Here is an 18,975-nt window from a genome sequence, read left to right on the forward strand (position 1 = left end):
TTTGAAATTTAAAAAAGTTGTAATGATGAGATGAGATGATATGAAACACTTTCACAATCCAAACGGAGCAGTGTAATGATATGTACACCTAAAATTATTTTACAATTCATTTTAAATCAACCAATGTAATTCATGTTCCACTTCATTAAAATATAATTTCAATTTTAAATTATCACCCTTCATTTCAATTAAGTAGAGTTATAAAATAGTTGTAGACTAATCATAGCTAGGTTTATCATTTTCCATATCTTTAACTAAAAAGTACGTACATATACATATATATATATATATATATATGCATGCGCACGCGCACACACATAATATGTTTGAAAGTTCGGAAACCAACATATATAATATGTGATTGTAGAATATTGAAGGTTCTATGCGTGGCTGGAACTAGCTAGTTTATATAACTAGTATCTTTAGGGGTTGCAATTGGTAAATTTACATGTGCAGAATAAGTTAAGCTTACGTAACTAGGTGACTTTTCTTTCTAAGTTCTTATAAATAGCTATGACATCATCATGTCAATATGGTATTTCCTTTATGTACGTACCTAGCTTTTGGTAATTTGCTTCTTCAAAATGGTAGCTATTTAATTATTTCAGTTATGGTTACTACCAACCTGCGTATATAGCACTTCCTCTTCCCCCACAGTCCACCCCTGCCTGGGCGGAATGGTCCCTTCTCTTCCCATCCCTTGCCCGCTCATACCCACCATGTCCTAGGGAATTTGTGATCCACATCGATCATGAATCATTGAAGCATCTCAAAGTACTGAATGAGTATGACCTTGAGATAAACGAGAGAGGAAGAGAGAAGAATAAGAAGAAAGGATATGAAGATAGGAGAAGAAAGATAAGGATAGAAGACAAAAGATATGACTGAAATTAGGGTTATATAACTAGGTGGGTTGGATTTTACTAGGCGAGTGGGGTCTGCATCTGGCCCTGACTCACCCAATTAAATTTCTACTCTTTTTATGCCCGCCTAGCCATGGTAATGGGTGAGTGCCTCGCTAAACTATGTGCATGATATATATGCTAGAACCACATGAAAGGTCTCACAAGAGATGGGAATTGGATTGTGAAGATTTGCATGATGGCTAGTACTACATCTCTTCTTAGATGTTTAATAGATGAAACTAGATAGGACTTAGTACTAATGCTTATAACTAGGGCTTCAACAATTACTTCAACTAGTTTTTGGTGGGTAATATCATGCCTGTTGTGACTGACCCTTTGCTTGGATCGATCGTTCAATACATAAAGTTGTATGCATGCATAAACATGATATATTGGTTTGAAAGAAAAAAAAAAAACCATATTTATTAAAAGCTGTAGGTAGCAGAGTACATGCAAGTGAAGCCTTCATTTCTAGTGCATATATAGCTATATAATGACTTGGTTTGTTTGTTTAATGAAAAATTTTTTAGCCACAAATATATATCACAAAAGTAAACCTACAAACTGACGTGATTTGATGTGGTATGTAATTAGATTGTAAAACTATTTTTATTATAAAGTAGATTTAACGTATGATATGAAACAATATCAGTTTGTGAGTTTATTTTTGTAGGGTCTCTTTGTAGCTGTAACACTTCTCTTGTTTAATTAGTCCAAACAATGACTATTTTAAATTGAATTTTTTTCTTATGTCTTGACAATAAGCTGAAAAATGTGATTTCCTAGGTTAATATAAGACCATCGATCTCATGTTTCACCATATATAATATTGATGCCTATAATTTGGTGCCTTATTACTCAACATATATCATGTGTGATGTTTCATATTATGAAAATCCGATCATATATGATAGCTAGGTAGCTATATTATATATATATATATATATATATATATTAATTGTGAAGGCGTTTATAAACAATGATTATATGATGGTTGTGAAGTCTTGCACTGCATAAGTATATGGATGTTACAAGGCCATGAAACTCTGAAATTAAGATTTTTGAATTATTCAAAATAGTGTTTCCATTGAGATTTTGACCAATAACTATATTGTACATATAAAGCAGATGTGACTAGCTAGAGCCATATCAAGTGGCCGTATTGGAGCACAGATCCTCCAATATAATGCTACAAAGTTACTAATTGGGTGCAGTCGCAAACTATGTGTAAAGATAGCATGATCTATAACTAGGATATAATATATAAATTTATATTATATATACCTGCCGCAATCGGGGTATAAGAATATATATATATATATATATATATTTATATATATATGTGTGTGTGTGTGTGTGTGTGTGTGTGTGTGTGTGATGTGTGAGCTAGCCAATTTCTTGGATCATTACATAAGCATGCATATGACCTTGTAAATAGCTATAATATATAGCATGATGCATTCCTAAAAGTATCTAATAACTCATGCAAGGCAAGTGCTAAGAACCTTTTTTTGTTTAATTAAATACAGAAAAAAAAAGGATTTTAGAAGTTAGTAGGAATGAAAAAAGCCGAAAACACCCGCTTCTTAATTTAATTTTAAGTGCGTTAGTTTAAATATAAAACAAGCTGTATTAATTTGGGAACTTTTTTTTGAGGAAATTATTTTACAAGAAAATTGAGACTTTTTTTTCTAATCTTTTTATTGTTTGGTGTGCATAATCTATTACAAAAGTGTAAATTTTTAAAATAAATTTGGTATGAATGTGTCAAGTTATACTTCTACAGTAAGAATTTTCTATATATATGTATATTAAATAGGGTCAATTGTAAAATTAGTTTTTGTGATTTGCATTGAATAAAGTAAAATCACTCCATCATGCGATTTTTAATTTAATTATATATGCTGATGACATGCCACATGTAAGAAATTAAAACCAGTAAAATTATATATAAAAAAAAAAGGCTATCTTAAAAACCCTTAAAAATTAAGAAAAAAATGTTTAAAATAAAAATTAAAAAATTAAAATCAAAGAAACCAAAAAGGAAATCCGAGAAAAAGAAAAGGAAATTAGAAAATCAAAACCAAGAAAATCATTTCCAGAAATGATAATTTTATTGCAAAACAAACAAGGCAAACATGATTAATTTATTTTAATTTTTTGTGGACTTCTATTATAAAGAGAAGTATTTAAATCCGGCCTCCAAACTTGTACTACTTCTTTGCAAAGTGAGCAGGGACAATTAAAGGCCATATGAAGAATTTATATATTGTGGCTCATAATTAGTAAGTATATACACGTACGTACGTATATAGTAATTGTTTGTGACCACAAAAGTTAAGAGATAAGTTAACGTTGTTAAAACTTTGTTGACTTGATCAAAAGCTGATATAATATATATATATATATATATATATATATATATATATATATATATATATATTCAGATGATGACGACCAAACATTCAAAGGAATTAAAGTAAACGTTAAAAAGCAAACCAATGTGCAACTTCCGATCGATCATGCATGATTCATCTGGAAGCTGGAGTTAGTTGCACATGCATGCATGCAGCTTCGATCAAGCAGCAGCTTATAACTACGCTTTGGACCATTAATATTATTGCATGTCAAGATCATGTTACAGTATTTTCAACCAAATGCATGCTGCCTGCATGCTGATGATCAGATCGCTACCTAATGTTCAAGTAATTCATGCATGGTTATGATCGTCAGTTGTATTTACTCATGCACTTTGAAGTTTCAACTAATAATCTTACTCTCTCGTACGTTACTATTTTCTTCACACTGTTTTGCCTGAATTTTCTGACTTCTAGCATTAACGTCTGATGCTCTTCTGAGCAGGCTAGCTAGCTATTTTTGTTGAGGTGTCTTGGTATTTATTTTTGTTTAGGTGTAGTACTGTTTGTACTTCTCTTGTAATATTGATGGAAAATTAAGTATGATGACTTGTCTTGTGACGCAAGGCGGCGGCCAGTTGTACAACAGAAATAGGGATTGAGATTGAGAGAAAGATGCAAACAGAGAGAAAACTCTAAAATAAACTTGAAGATTAGGGTTCTACTGATAAGAGTCAAAAAATCTTATTCTGAAGCTTATAAGTTGGGCTTAAATAGCTAAAAGGTCTAGGCCGTGATTGTCTGAATAAGGAATAAAATAAATATTTCGCCAACATCTGACTTCATATATGAAATAAAAATCATCTCTCACAACATAAAGTAACATATTACCATAAAATAACAAAAATAACTGGAGTCGACGATTCGGATCGGAGAAAATGGTTGATTGCAAGGTCGAGAAAGAGATCACTAGGCATAGCTTGGTGACCAGTACATGCATGCTGAAAACAACTTTTCTGAATTGTGATCACATGCACGATTTCAATATCTATAGCCAAAGTAGCTAAAATACTGACATGTATGCAATATTGTCCCAAATCCAAGATTTTTATCTTTTTCTGCCATATTTACACCGATCTGCCTTTTCGAGGTAGTCTAGTATCGTCAATGTTGAAAATATCAGATCAGTGACATCGTACCCGAATCCTCGTGCATCATCTTGCTGCATACCACAACCAGCTTGCTAGCTAATTGTTTTTTGGTACGTAATTCCACTGCAATTCTTATGATATTGTATGGTGGTGGTTTTAATAGAGATTAGCTTAATAGTTGTAGCTCTCATGTGTGTCTCTTGAAAGGGAGAATCGTAGAGTTTTAGATAGATTCTAACTAAAACTCTAACTAAAACAAAGACACGAATGGTATATTGTTGAAAAATAAGATCACTACAAGAAAACTGTAATTTGTGCCCAGTTAATTCTAGCAAAATGATTATTTACAATTAAAATGAGTCTATTTTAATCACAAATAATCTTTTTGTCGCAATTAAATGGCTACAAAAGTCCATTTTTCTTGTAATGGATGTTTTATTCATTTTTCACTCCCATTGATCATTGATCCTAGAGACAACGATCGATTCACAACAACCCATGCATGTTAAGATACAATCTCATGTAGATAAAGGAGCTAAAACAAACATAACCCAGATTAATGGCTCGTTTGGATAGTGACATAAGATTAGATAATTTTAGATGAATTGAATAAAATATTATTTTTTAATATGATTATTGTTTTGAAATTTAAAAAAATTGAATTGTTTATTATATTTTATATAAAAATTTGAAAAATTTGTAATGATGAGATGAGATCGTTTTTCTATCCAAACAACATATCGAATATTGATTTATATAAGTTTCAAATATATAAGTATCGTGCAATCAATCTAAAAAAAAAAGTGAATCAAAATTGTTTTTTCTAGTGGGACTTACTTTTTTACAACAAAAAAAAAAAAAAAAAAAAAAAAAAAAAAAAAAAAAAAACCTTATACGAGACATGCATACTTTAATCTTATATCTCACCTTACTAATAATGCTTTTAATATCAGTCAGTACTGGTGTTGACAATTTTATCTTATTTCTGGGTATGTTATGTCAGATCACATAATTATTTATTGTGTTGCAACCTCATCATCTATTCGGCTTTACAAATCTGGGCAAGGCAGCACAAAAATCCATTATATAAATATATATATATATATATATATTAATATTACTTGAACTAGTTCATGAAATGATATAGTAATAATTTTCTGCCGGTTTTTCTATTCTTTCAGTTCCAGGCCGCTTTCAGTTGGGTGATAAAGTAGATTATATAGTTGTGAAAACCAATGAAGAAAGCTGGAAGCCTGGATTTACGAATTCTGCGATGCTTTATTAGTTTTTTCTTTTTCCTCTTTATGTGTGTCGTTTGAATTTTCTATACCTTTCGAAACTCGATGATTGATTTAAAAAGGGGAGTTCTTCAGTAGGAACTTTCTCCTGTAATTCAGTTCGTACTTTTTTTTTTTTTTTTTTTTTTTTTTTAAATAATTATGGAACCGGACATGTCCCAAGGTTTCTGATTGTGGTTCTTGTTCCACGTGTGCTTGTATGGATAAGACTGTGCAGGTGGGAAGAGTACTTTCCTTGTTTGAATCTAACGGTCAATCAGGAATTAAACACGGGACCAAGCCTATCCAATAGAATCAAGAAAAAATGTACGCAACTTCTCCCTATTCCCACAATTTCAATACATCACATTTTTTTTTAATTTTTATTATTTTTTTATCAAATATTTAATAAATAAATAATAAATAGAAGAATTGAATTAATTTAAAAGAATAAACTCAAAAAAAAAAAATATATATATATATATATTAAAAGATTCTTCTACCAAACATGACTTTGCATGGAGGAATAACATGTGAAACCAGCATACACTGTAAAATCTTTACAAAATAGAGAAATAATATTTACAATTATATAAATTTAAAAGTATTTTTAAAAGAGATGGTTGAATATGAAATTTATATGAAAAATTTATTTTTTTAATGATAGATTTCGAATTTACATATCTTAAAACTATATATAACATTATTAAAAAACATAGATAGATAGAAAGAAAAGAGATACCACATATGTATGTATATATAGAAACTGATCTTTTTATGACTTTAGGATTGATTTGGATTCAGAGATGAGATGAAATGATTTTAGATAAAAAATAAAAATTAAAAAAAATATTGTCAGAATAATATTATTATTATTTTGAGATTTGAAAAAGTTGAATTGTTTATTATATTTTGTATGAAAATTTAAGAAAATTATAATGATGAGATGAGAAGAGATAAAATACTTTTAGAATACAAACGTGGCTGTAATATGCTTGAACGGCCAAAACAGCTTGCCGGCGTTGTAAACCTTAGCATAAACACATTTGCTAGCTTGACCTAGAGGCCGTATAAATTTTCAGGTAGTAAAATAAATATATAATATTTCTGAGAATTTTAAAGCCACTGTGATTTGAACTAGATATTGGTAAGAGAGATATTACTGTACGTTTTCGTGTGACTGACTGAACCTAAAAGCAAATGGATGGTGCAGGGGCACGGTTATACCAACCACAAGAGAAAGATGATACATGTGGTTTGCATACGTGCGTGTATAGAAAGTGCTACCTGAAAGTCAAACTCTAGCTAGAAACCACTCTTTTTATATGGCCCTATGTGATCCTTAATTTGCTCATTCAAGGTCTTCGTTGCTTTGAAAACACTCTATCTTCTCTCTCTCTCGTACGTTGATTTGTCAACTCCTCGCCTCTTGCTCCAATCTCCATCTTCTCTGTGATTAATTGTTTGATAGGGTTACAATGAGGAAACCCTGTTGTGAGAAGGAAGGGAAAAACAAAGGCGCATGGTCCAAGCAAGAAGACCAGAAGCTCATTGAATACATCCGCAAACATGGAGAAGGTTGCTGGCGCTCGATTCCTGAGGCTGCAGGTATTTATTTTGTGTGGAGACAAGAGACAAATATTTCTTCTTCTTCTTCTTCTTCTTCTTACTCCTCTGCCCTTGTTGAGGACTTCAGATTAAGTATATATTAATGGTGTCTTGTGGTGTTCTTTTATCTCTGATATCAGGCTTGCTTCGTTGCGGTAAAAGTTGTCGATTAAGATGGGTAAATTATCTAAGGCCAGACCTTAAACGAGGCAACTTTGGAGAAGATGAAGAGGACCTTATCATCAAGCTCCATGCACTCCTTGGAAACAGGTTCAGACATCTCATCTCAGCGTAGATTGTAATTAGCCTTTGGATAAGCAATAAAATTCTTGAAAAATGAATGAAAAGCATATATATCTATTTCGTTATGATTAATACATTATGGACATATATATATACATTGATGTTTATTAATTAATGTATAAAATTGGGTTTAATTTAGGTGGTCGTTGATAGCTGGAAGATTGCCGGGCCGTACAGACAATGAAGTGAAGAATCACTGGAACACTCATCTTAAACGAAGACTGGCTCAGATGGGCATTGATCCCGACAACCATCGCTTGGGTCGACGTACTCGTCTCACCCGCCCTAGCAAGTTGTTATTCGTGTCGAATAACCATACATACAACAAAGAAGTGAATTCTCAAGCAGAGGAATTTCCAGTACTCTTGAATTCTGCTACTGACCCAGAGATCATCAGCAACACCAACATTAGTATGATTAGCAGCGTACCCGACCTGAATCTTGATCTTACTATTGGCCTTCCATTTATGGAGTCGATCAATCAAGTTTGTACATCATGATGAACATTGTCCCCCTTTAATTTTAACATAGAGAAGTAATGTACGTAGCGGACGACCGTTCATTTTTACATGTGACACATTGCTGATCAGGACAGAAACCACTGAAAGTTTTTGTTTATCTCAATGTGAAAGAGTAATAATTTCTTTCTGCAAACAGAAACCAGTTGGGTTCAAAAATCCTAAATCAAGTCATGAACAAACCAGTAAGATAGTTTGTAAATAGTAGTGAGATTGTTTGAGTTGAGTATTTTTTAGATTTTAGAAAATGAGAAAGAAAAAATTGAATAAAAGATATTATAAAATTAAAATATTATAAGAATATAGTTTTATAATATTATTTTTGTATGGGATTTAAAAAAGTTAGAATTTTTTTTTTATTTGAAAATTTGAAAAAGTGAGAATGATTAGTTTGAAAAAATTGTAATGATTAGTTTGAAAATTTTGTATTTGAATTATGTTTGAGAATAAACTGATGGAATGCGATTAGATGAGAATTTTATGTCTCATCTCATACCTCAAATCTGCCCTAAAACTATATATATTATGATATTATCCATCTATACGGCATTAAAATGTAATCTACAATATCCAACAGTCACATGAGAAAACTATTAACAGCTATAATACAAGACACTAAAATGTAAACTGAATTAACCACCATCTCAAAGTAAAGCACCCGAAAAAAATAATAACAACTACAATCTGTCTAAACTTTCAGAAACTGGTTAAATCCAATTTTAATTCGCCTAATCTAGGCAAAAAGAAAAAGACAAGAAAAAAGTTGCTAGCGGACCAGCAACTGAGTTACCTTCCCAACGAACATATGTACTGCAATGAGAGATAAATATTGACGGAAAGCAATTATATCATCCCAAATCTCTAAAAACTTCCAAGATGGAGAGGAGACTTGATCGAACCAAAGTACCAACTCTACAGATCAGTCAAATTCAAGTATAACGTCATTAAAACCAAGCTGTAAACAAGAGAAACGCTTTGCAACGGTCCGTCCATTACTAAGGCTTTTACAGCCTCTAATAAAAGCTCGTCACGTCAACAATTTTACACTAAAATCATAAGAGTCATTACACTGGATAAAATTTAAATTCTATAGTATGTCTTTGTTCCTCACCTAGTATCTGTAAAATTTGGAACCCTTTGCAAATTCCAGATGCCGCACGACACGAATCTCGCTGCGCCAAGTTCCTTCGCTAACCAAGGTCAGTTGCCGCAGGAGAACACAACAGTCGTTTAGCCACTAAGTTTCATCGATTTTGAGTTGCTTTTTGTAGTATTGGCTGAGAGAGAGAGAGAGAGAGAGAGAGGAGGGAGATCTTTAGTTTTTTACCCTCTTCGGCGATATTTTTCTCTTCTTTTTTCACGGTAATCTATCATCTAGTCCCGATCGATGAATTATTGGACTACATGAAGCCCGTCGCGGCTACCGACGGCGAGGCAGATCTAGTGAATATCCATCCCTTCTTGGCTACTTTTTCCAAGGCTGGTGCCGTTCAGTATGTGGCAATACCATCAAAGGCTTAGAGTCGGTTCTCAGGATGAATGTGCACTATACTGTAGAATAAACTCAGAATTAGCCAAGAGTAAAGGGGGAATCAAGAAATGGAAATTGCTTTTTGATTTTGTGCTCTCAGATCTTTTCACTCTATTTTCTTTTTTCTTTTTCTCGATCGGGGTTGAAGTCATTTCCCAAACTGAAGTGATGTTTCGCTTTTGGATCTGTTCATAGTGTGATTAGAAATAGAAAAATGCTTTGGAACCTGTCTCAAATGGTCCTTGGGGGGGGGGGGGGGGGGGGGGGGGGGGGGGGGGGGGGGGGGGGGGGGGGGGAAGGCTTTATCTTCTACTGTGCGGATACATGAAAGCTAATATGGAAAGCCTACTTGGCAATTATCTTTTGGAAGGCTGTTATTTGGAGGAGAGTAGACCAACCGGTCAGAAGTTATTCTCTGTAAACAATATTGCAAACCTTGCTTCAATGCCATTAATTCAACAAAAATATTCATTTCCTTTCCTAAATGAAGAGAAAACTAAAATTAAAAGCTCCACCATCATCTCTCAAGACACCTCCACAACCAGCAAGGCCATCAATATTAAACTTCATTTTTCCAACTAGGGGAAGTCTCCAATTAAGTGCACTAACAAGGACTTTTTTTTATATTTTAACTTGCAGCTTATGAATTTGCAAAGTCAACAAAGGGTGAGAATCTTATTAGACTCTTAAGAACTTTTTTGGTTAACAAGCCATTCAAATCATGTAACCAATGAGTAACATGATTTATTACTACTTGAGCCGATGACAAGATTCCATTGAACACAATTATTTCTTGACAACCACAATTCCGAAAGAAATGATCATCGGTACCATAGCTGCTATCATACTAACTTGATCTTTCCTTTTGGAAGCTGCAACCATTGTATTATACGCCTCCTCCATGGAGAGCTTAACAGAGAGGACTAACCAAAAAGAAGTACAAAATGCTCCCATACTTTAGTAGCTAATCTCCCATTTTCAAACAAATGATTCATATATTCTATCTTTGGTGAATTGGGGCAGCAGACACTTGGATGCAATGGGAATCGCACATCCTTGTACATGTATTGCTGCATCAACTAGGACTACATTTTGATAGAGCTTCCATCCAAAACTCGAAATTTTTGGAGGCAAAATAAACTTCCATATACAAGTACAAAGAGAAAAAAACACCAAATTAACTTCAAATTAACTTCCAACAAGACTTTATAGAAAATTCACCAAAGTAAGATATTGATGCAGGAGGATTCGAGTCAGATGATGCTGAGTTGTCAGACTACATATTGACTGCATTGAAATATCTTGGGGTGGCAAATCAACACAAAGAGGCTAGAAAAATCGTGATATTTCCTTGATTGGGGCAGTTTTGGGCACGTTTTAGTATTTTGGCCATAACTTTGGCTACAGGTATTAGAATCGCATATATGATCCCAATTCGAAAAGCTTTTTTTAGCGTGCACGTCGTGAACACCAAGCTATGCTAGATATGCATAATTTTTTAGCCCAAATTCTATTGTTTTCCCCTCTGAATTCCTATTTTTAGTTATTTTTTACATTTTATGGTAATATTTCATTTACTGTTTTGGAAGTGATTCTGATCTCAATTTGAGCTAGATTTTTGGCAGATTACAACTTCTTTTATTATGTATTTAATTTTGGCATGATTATTGGGATTTTACTATTTTTGGTAAAATTCTGATATAATCAATTTTCAGCTATTACAGCCCAGCTTGTGGGTTGATTTCGTGATTCTTGGATTAATGATAATTTTAAATTGAACATCAGATGCATTTTCTTTGTGTTTTTGGGTGATTGTCTTATCTTCTTTCCTGTGAATTATATGTTGAAACTAGCCTGCAGAGTAATCGCTATTCTGTCCGGCGTCATATATGTGCTTCCAAATTCTCAAATCTTTTCTTTCTTTAATTTGAACTTTGGATTTCAAAACAATGTCTTTAAGTGGATTTCCACCAAGCTGAGAAATTAGATTGATATTAGGCCCATGTTATGTCCAAATGTCTTTAATCCTTAATTTAGGTTGGTTGTTGGTAAATCCATTTTCAGATATATAGTGAACCATCATTTCTCCAGTTTTCAAACTAGTAATTAGCAGCACATTCACCAATTATCCAGGTACTATATATATATATATATGTTCCATAATAAAATGTAGAAAAGTATACATAGGTTACTCACACATGCATGCACCAAGGAACAAACATTAATTTTGCATATATGCAGTCAGCATCTTAATTCTTACCCCAGCTGCAAAGCGCTACAAATCAGCTTACCATATATGAAGACGCAAGTAATAATTAATTAACTTCTGAACCCAAAAGTAGCATAAGCGCCTGTGAAGTTCCCTAGCTCTTCTTGCCTTTCTTTTTTCCCCCAACCAAGAGAGATATTGCACATTCCATATTGATTAATAACAAAATGGCCACTACATGAAAACGGATTTTTATGACTAATTTATTACAACCAAAAGATTATTTACAACTAATTTTACTTGTAAATAGTCATTTTGCTGGAATTAACTGTTGCAAATAAGCAGTTTTCTTTTAGTGGATTATGGGGTCGTTTTTAATTACTGGACACGTACGAGCTAATTATTAGTCAAACACAGAAATTTGTAAGCTAGCTACAACTCAAGCTCATGCAATGGCACGACCACATGATCATGATCAGTCAGGACTACACTTGCAATTGCATTATTTGATCCTACTTTTTCATCTTCTTTTCTTCCTTCAAGTCAGATCATCAATCAAAATGAGTTGAATTAAAGTTCGGCGGGTTTTTTTTCTTCATTTTGTTTGTAATTGAGCCATGTCAAAACCTGTAGATCATGATATGACCAATTCAAATTATATTTATCCCTATTAATTGAGGACGCTAGGCCGGTCCTGCTACGTACAGGGATCGATGCATTTGACCGAGGCCAATGACCGATAATGCATTCGCCTTTTTTTTTTCTCAATATTAAAAAAACACGCAAATGCACTCTCAATCACTGGCATCGGTCAAATGGGTTGGGCATATTAGCAATATTTTCCCCTACCTGCAAGACCAGTTCGGACGATGGTCAAAATATCATTATTGGTAGTCATGGTTAATTAATTAAAAACCTAATTAAGTCAAGACAATATGAATGGATAGTAAGGCTGATCAATTACTAGTGGAAGGTATGAAAGTTCTGTAGTAAACATTCAAGTTCTAGCGCCAAGGACCTGTTACAGGTAAAACGATGTCCCAAACCAGTACTCAAGTTGTGATCAACAGAGATTCTGACAACATATGTCGCTGAAAACATGAGTTTGAGAAATTCCTACGATTTGAAAACTGCGCTGATCATCCATCTACCATTAAAGATCATGTATATATGTATGCCTGCATGCATGCAAGTGGACTATTCTGATTTTAGGTTTCTGGCTTTCTATCCAAGATTAATCCCAAAAGGCTAGCTGCGGCCACCAATAAATTCTGATCGTATACGCCCTGGCCAAAACATCCCCCAAGGGGCAATATTATTTCTGTCCTCTAGGAAAAAAACATAGAGAATTAATTCTATGCCCCCCTCTCCACAAAAATAAAGAAGTACAATTTTTCTCCCCAAAAACGGATAATACTCATTTTTTTTTCAAAGACATAAAAAATACTACATAATTTTATTATATTTTGTATAAAAATTTAGAAAAATTGTAATGATGAGATGAGATAAAATGAGATAAAACTATTTCTATATACAAACGAGCCCTAGGCTCAATTTGGATAGTCAGATGATCAGATAATAAATATGTGAATAGTAGTGAGATGAGTTGAATTAAGATTTTTATTGAGTTTTGGGAAATAAGAGATAAAAAATTGAATAAAAATATTATAAAGTTAAAATTTTGTTAGAATATAATTTTTGTTTTGAGATTTGAAAATGTTAAATTATTTTTTGTATTTTATATGGAAGTTTGAAAAAGTTATAATGAATGATTTTAATGATTAGGTGAAAAATTATGAAAGAGAATTTGAAAAGTATTTGTGTTTAAGTAGTGTTTAGATGTTGAGATGAAATGTGATGATATGAGACCAATTGCGTATCCAAACGGGGCCTAAGATTTTTATCTAAAATTGATAACTGGCCTTTCATTAAAATAGATGTCTGCTATATATGATCCGTAAGTTGATGAAAATATTCATATATTTTTTATATATTGAATTAAGTTTATATTATGTTATTGTATATAGTTAAGTAAACATTAATGTACAAAACAAAGAATTATATATATTTATATATTATCAAATCACTACGGTCACCTTTGTTCTGATACTATATTAAATCATCAAATATATATTTATTAATAATAAGAAAAATCTTCTGTAAAAAATTTAATCAAAAGCTAGCATTTTCACTTTCCAAGGAAAAACTAGAGGTAGCATGAAAACAAATGCAAATTTAGATCCTCTTTAATTGCCTAGCCGAATTGGAAGATCTAATTGGAGAGAGATAGACATAAAATTAAGTGTTTATGAAGGCTCGATACTGTCTGAAAAATCTTATATGGGCAGTATGAAAAGATGTAAGGTCCATAAAATGTATCGACTATCCTTCTCTAAAATTGAACTATTTAAGTTAACTTGACAATTAAAGAGAATCTCTACTATAATTTTCTCATTAATATGTCATTGTGAGCAAGGAGGCTACGCTAGTCAATGAGTACACACACACACACACACACACACACACATATATATATATTTATAGATATGCCGATGTAAGTAGAGCACAAGAGATCTTGTATAGGCAAAAGGCTAGGGTTCATGATCAGGGTGTATAACTTGCGCAAACCCTCCTTTTTGAATGACAAAGCTAATATTGGTAGTGTTCAGCATTCCAAGCCTCAATTGGCCTTGTCAAAGCTTTTTCATCAACCGTCGGTATTTTATTGGTTCTAGGTGTGATATATCTATCGACGAACCGTCTGTCTTATTCTTTCTCTAGTCATAGCTTGAAAAACGGTCGGTCCATCAATTTGATGCTAGCTAGATGTACATATAATATAATGCGTTCTTGCATGGCAATCTCACTAATTAATCATTTAATTTCATGGTACGTACAACTTGATGATCAAGACTTTATTCATCTCCAATATTTTAATCATGATCATGCATCATTTTATATGCTAGTTGTGAAAGACCATTTGCAACCTCAAGCAAGCTGCAGCTGATCTCTAATTAGCTCCATATATTCTCTAAAATTGAGTAATTCAAGACTTCTTGAAGTCGGATTCTTTTGATTTCATGTTTGTGGGGGCTTTGCTGTGTAAATCCTCGAATTTCCCAACCCTAACCATTATTCTAAAAACCTAGATCTCATGTTGCACCAAGATTAATATTAATATATATATATATATATATAATATCACTCGCCATTAATAGAAATTCCTGCAACTGAATATTGGCCCCAACTTTGAAAGAGAAAATTAGGATAACTCATTATTGTGGTATGTACCGGATAGGATATTCGATCACTAAATTTTGAAGAGTAATGCTACATGCAGTCGTGGAGTGCACAAGTATCATGCAGTCGTTTTGAAAAATAATGGGGTTCACTATTAAAAAATTAATTTTTTTTTTCATGTGGGTCCCATATATATTTATTTTTTTTAAAATAATTGTGCGGTATTTACACATTCATAACTGCAACTATTATTTCTCTCTTATTTTGAATTTGAAAAACACCTTAGATCTTCTTCTCAATGGCTATCCAAAGGCCCAAAGAGCGAGCCCAATTCCTGTAAATTCAAAGAGAAGTTTCCCTCTCTAACAGAGCCCAATTACTGTTAATTATATTTTTTTTCCTAATAATGATATAATATTAAGGATATTGGTCAAAGTAATCTAAATATCGCATTTGAATTCAATACTAGCCAGATGTTATCAGTACTATTTGTGAGTTATTTGTAAGAACGTTAGTTGATAGTAATTCTAAGAATAATAATTCATTGTGCGGTCCACTTGAGTACTTTACTTTAAGATCATATATATACCAACACATCAGTTAAACATCATCACTTCCATGGTTAAACTAAGGTCTCGTTTGTTTTCAGAAAATATCTCATCTCATTTTATCTAATTATTATAACTTTTCTAACTTTCAATACAAAATAAAATAAACAATTCAACTTTTTCAAATTCTAAAATAAAAATAATATTAAAAAATATATTTTAACAATATTTTATTCAACTTTTTAACTTTAATCTCAACTCATCTCATTTTATCTCATCTCATCTCTGAAAACAAACAAGCCCAATTTCAATTAAACATGTGTTTTAGATCATCTTTTGTGTATTAGTCTCATTAATTAATGATACACCTAAATCACGTATTATTAATCGACTTGTGGACTATATAATGAGAAGGCTGCGTTTTAATGTAATGCCTCAATTCAAATATAAGAAGTGGTGATGCTACAAGAAAAAGTCGCTGCAAAAGACTCGTTTCAAATGTATTAAGGCAGTCGCAAATATGTATTAGTGGCAATTGTTTTCACTATTGACTCAAATGTGACTTGCAATATACTAATTTTTGGATATATATATATATATATATGATGATATATATCATCATATTTAAAATGTGATATTATGCAACGTAATTCATAATCTATAAAAACAAGTACATATTTAGATTATAATATTTGCTAACAGTGGTGAAACCTGCAATTTTTTTGGGAAGTCCAACTTTTTTACGGTGTAACACATTTATGTAAAATAAAAGAGATTAAAAATCATAACAACAGAATTATATATAAAATTAGATTTTGATAAATTGCTACATACACGTAGAAATAAAAGTATAAGAACAGTACAATTTAATAAATGTTTCAGATTTATGACGATAATATTGTTTCATAGAATAATATTCATCCATTATTTTGTAATACAATGTTTAGAATTTGCTTTCTTCATAAAAACTATCAAGTGATCTTTTAGATGATCATCTTGCATTCTAGTATGTAAACTTATTTATTAAGTTTCATATAAAATTTAGATCTTTCTGTGTCACATTAAACATATAATACTATAATTGAGACCTTAAATAATTTTTTTTCTTTCTCAATAAAGTCTAGATCATGAGAATAAAATCTCTTCACTATTTATAAAGATCATCAACCTTAAATGAGTTTTATTGTATTTCCACTTTGGATTCTATATTAAGAAGTCTAATATTCTATATATAAAAAAATAGGGATCTATATTAATAGGCTTATTATTTTTCCTAAAATTAATTTTAATTTAATTTTGGTGAGATCATATCCTTAAAAATAGATAATAATTAAAAAAAATTATAAAAATATTTTAGGACCACAGACAAAAACATTGAAGAGATGCATTTTTAGGTATATTAAAATTTTAGAAAATTTTAAAAATCATGTGAGGATTAAAAATTTTTTGGCGGAGGCCATTTTATATATTTATAGAATTATAAATAAAATTTAGAAGATATTTTGAATTTTTAAAAAAATTTAGAAGGGCCATGACCACAAGCATAACTTAGGTCCGACACTGTTTGGTAAGAATATAGAGGCCGGCCGGAGACTTCTTGATGGTTGAAAATCTACCCAAATCCGTGGTTCTCCCACTTTCCAGCCCTGTCCACAGTTCCTGGCCCTGATAAATGAGAACGTCAGATGTCAATATTCACGAAGAAAAAAAGGGACTGCTGGATGGTAGGTGGCTGGGGATTGAGATTGCTCCTGCGCGCCAGGGAATGGCTTCCTAAACCCATACTTCCCTAAATTTACTCTTCCACGTTCTCAACCCCCCATCTACCTCACCGGCCCACATGACTTCCCTTCGATAAGTACCATCTTTATCTGTTAGTCAATGCCAGCTGCTGCTCTGATACACATGACGGGTTAGTCTCGCTCTCTCTCTCGGCTATAATAAACGCATGCTGGTCTTAGTTCTTCAAAGAAATATATAGCCTCCTAGCTTTCGGTCTTAACCCGATAACTGTCCTGTCCTCCATTACTATTTTGGTCCTGTTTGGCAGTCAATTAAATTTGATATGCAGCGGCTGGAAAATCTCTTCTTCAAGGTTGCAGCTGCTAGCTAGCTGCTTGTGTTTTATGTATTTGTACGGGTTATTGATGATGATGATGATGATCATTCGGTGAGTGGTTTCCATGCCAACCTTGTCAAGTGAACAGTGTCTTCCAGGTTACCTTTATCTCGTTGTCTGTTCGACCTTGTGCTCATGATATTGTTCATATTTTCTAAAAGGATCACATAAAAACCGTAAGTAAGAGAAAAAGACATCAACTTAGTAATTAACAGCTAGGTTTAACAGATTAGTTTATGTGGTTTTGCTAGCTTCTACTCGATCTAGACAGCATCATGCAGAGATCGATGGAAATCACAAAAATTATGGCTTGTTTGCATTTCTATTAATTTTGTTTTCCTTGTCTTCTACTGCATCTTGATCAATTTCATCACTCTTAATGAGTTAGCTCCCAACAAACATGTTTAGTTTCAGTTTCCTTTGCTAGTACTTGTCATCATGTTTTCTTACCTCTCGTTTAACACATTTGGTGGCGTTTGAAACCTCCTTTGTAAAACAGGAAAGAAAAATTTTCATTCATGATCATCAGCTAGCAAGCTAGCCCTCAAAGGAAAGAGCAAAACATGTATATATGTAGCCTTCAGGACACTGGTTTTAAGATCCCAAAAGGCATTTCTATGTTTTATTTTGAGAAGTACTATAAATACAAAGAGATTAAGTAAACTAAATTCACAAACTGACGTGACTTCATGTAATGCGTTAGATCTACTTTACATTAAAAGTAACTATACAATCTGACGTACTGTATCTAATCACGTAATTAGTTTGTAGATTTATTTTTGTATAATCTCTTTATGGCTAGAGTATTTCTACTTTATTTTTACAATTTTCACGGGATTTTTTCTTGGCATGCACATTATCTCTTCCATCCATATATATAGTACTAGTAGTACTAGTACGGTACCTCAGGAGACCAAGAATTAGGCTTCGTTTGGTTACCAAACTTACCTCAACTCATCTCAACTCATCATTATAACTTTTTCAAATCCCAATACAAAATATAATAAACAATTCAACTTTTTCAAATTTCAAAATAATAATAATATTAAAAAATAATATTCTAATAATATTTTATCATCACAACTCAACTCAACTCAACTCACTTCAACATCCACACACACCCTTAATGTACCTGCGAGATTCTCTCTCCTCGGATCATTAGCTACACCAAACTCATTCAAAAGAGAGAATAATCCTCCTCCTCATGAT

General features: G+C 32.4%; 1 protein-coding gene and 1 long non-coding RNA gene across 2 annotated transcripts; both read left to right on the top strand.

Moving 5' to 3' along the window:
• The first annotated feature begins 6,972 nt into the window (after positions 1 to 6,972).
• On the top strand, positions 6,973 to 8,255 carry LOC121244475 (MYB-like transcription factor 4). Its single transcript, XM_041142556.1, has 3 exons — positions 6,973 to 7,298; positions 7,439 to 7,568; positions 7,741 to 8,255. Exons 1-3 carry the CDS (start codon positions 7,169 to 7,171, stop codon positions 8,099 to 8,101), a joined length of 621 nt encoding a protein of 206 aa, XP_040998490.1. The 5' UTR covers positions 6,973 to 7,168; the 3' UTR covers positions 8,102 to 8,255.
• An 8,930-nt stretch (positions 8,256 to 17,185) lies between these two features.
• LOC121244477 lies at positions 17,186 to 18,461 on the top strand. Its single transcript, XR_005936435.1, has 2 exons — positions 17,186 to 17,559; positions 17,698 to 18,461. It is a non-coding gene; the product is annotated as an uncharacterized LOC121244477 (long non-coding RNA).
• Positions 18,462 to 18,975: the final 514 nt, after the last annotated feature.

Source organism: Juglans microcarpa x Juglans regia, chromosome 8S (genome assembly GCF_004785595.1).
Source record: "Juglans microcarpa x Juglans regia isolate MS1-56 chromosome 8S, Jm3101_v1.0, whole genome shotgun sequence".
Classification (NCBI taxonomy): domain Eukaryota; kingdom Viridiplantae; phylum Streptophyta; class Magnoliopsida; order Fagales; family Juglandaceae; genus Juglans; species Juglans microcarpa x Juglans regia.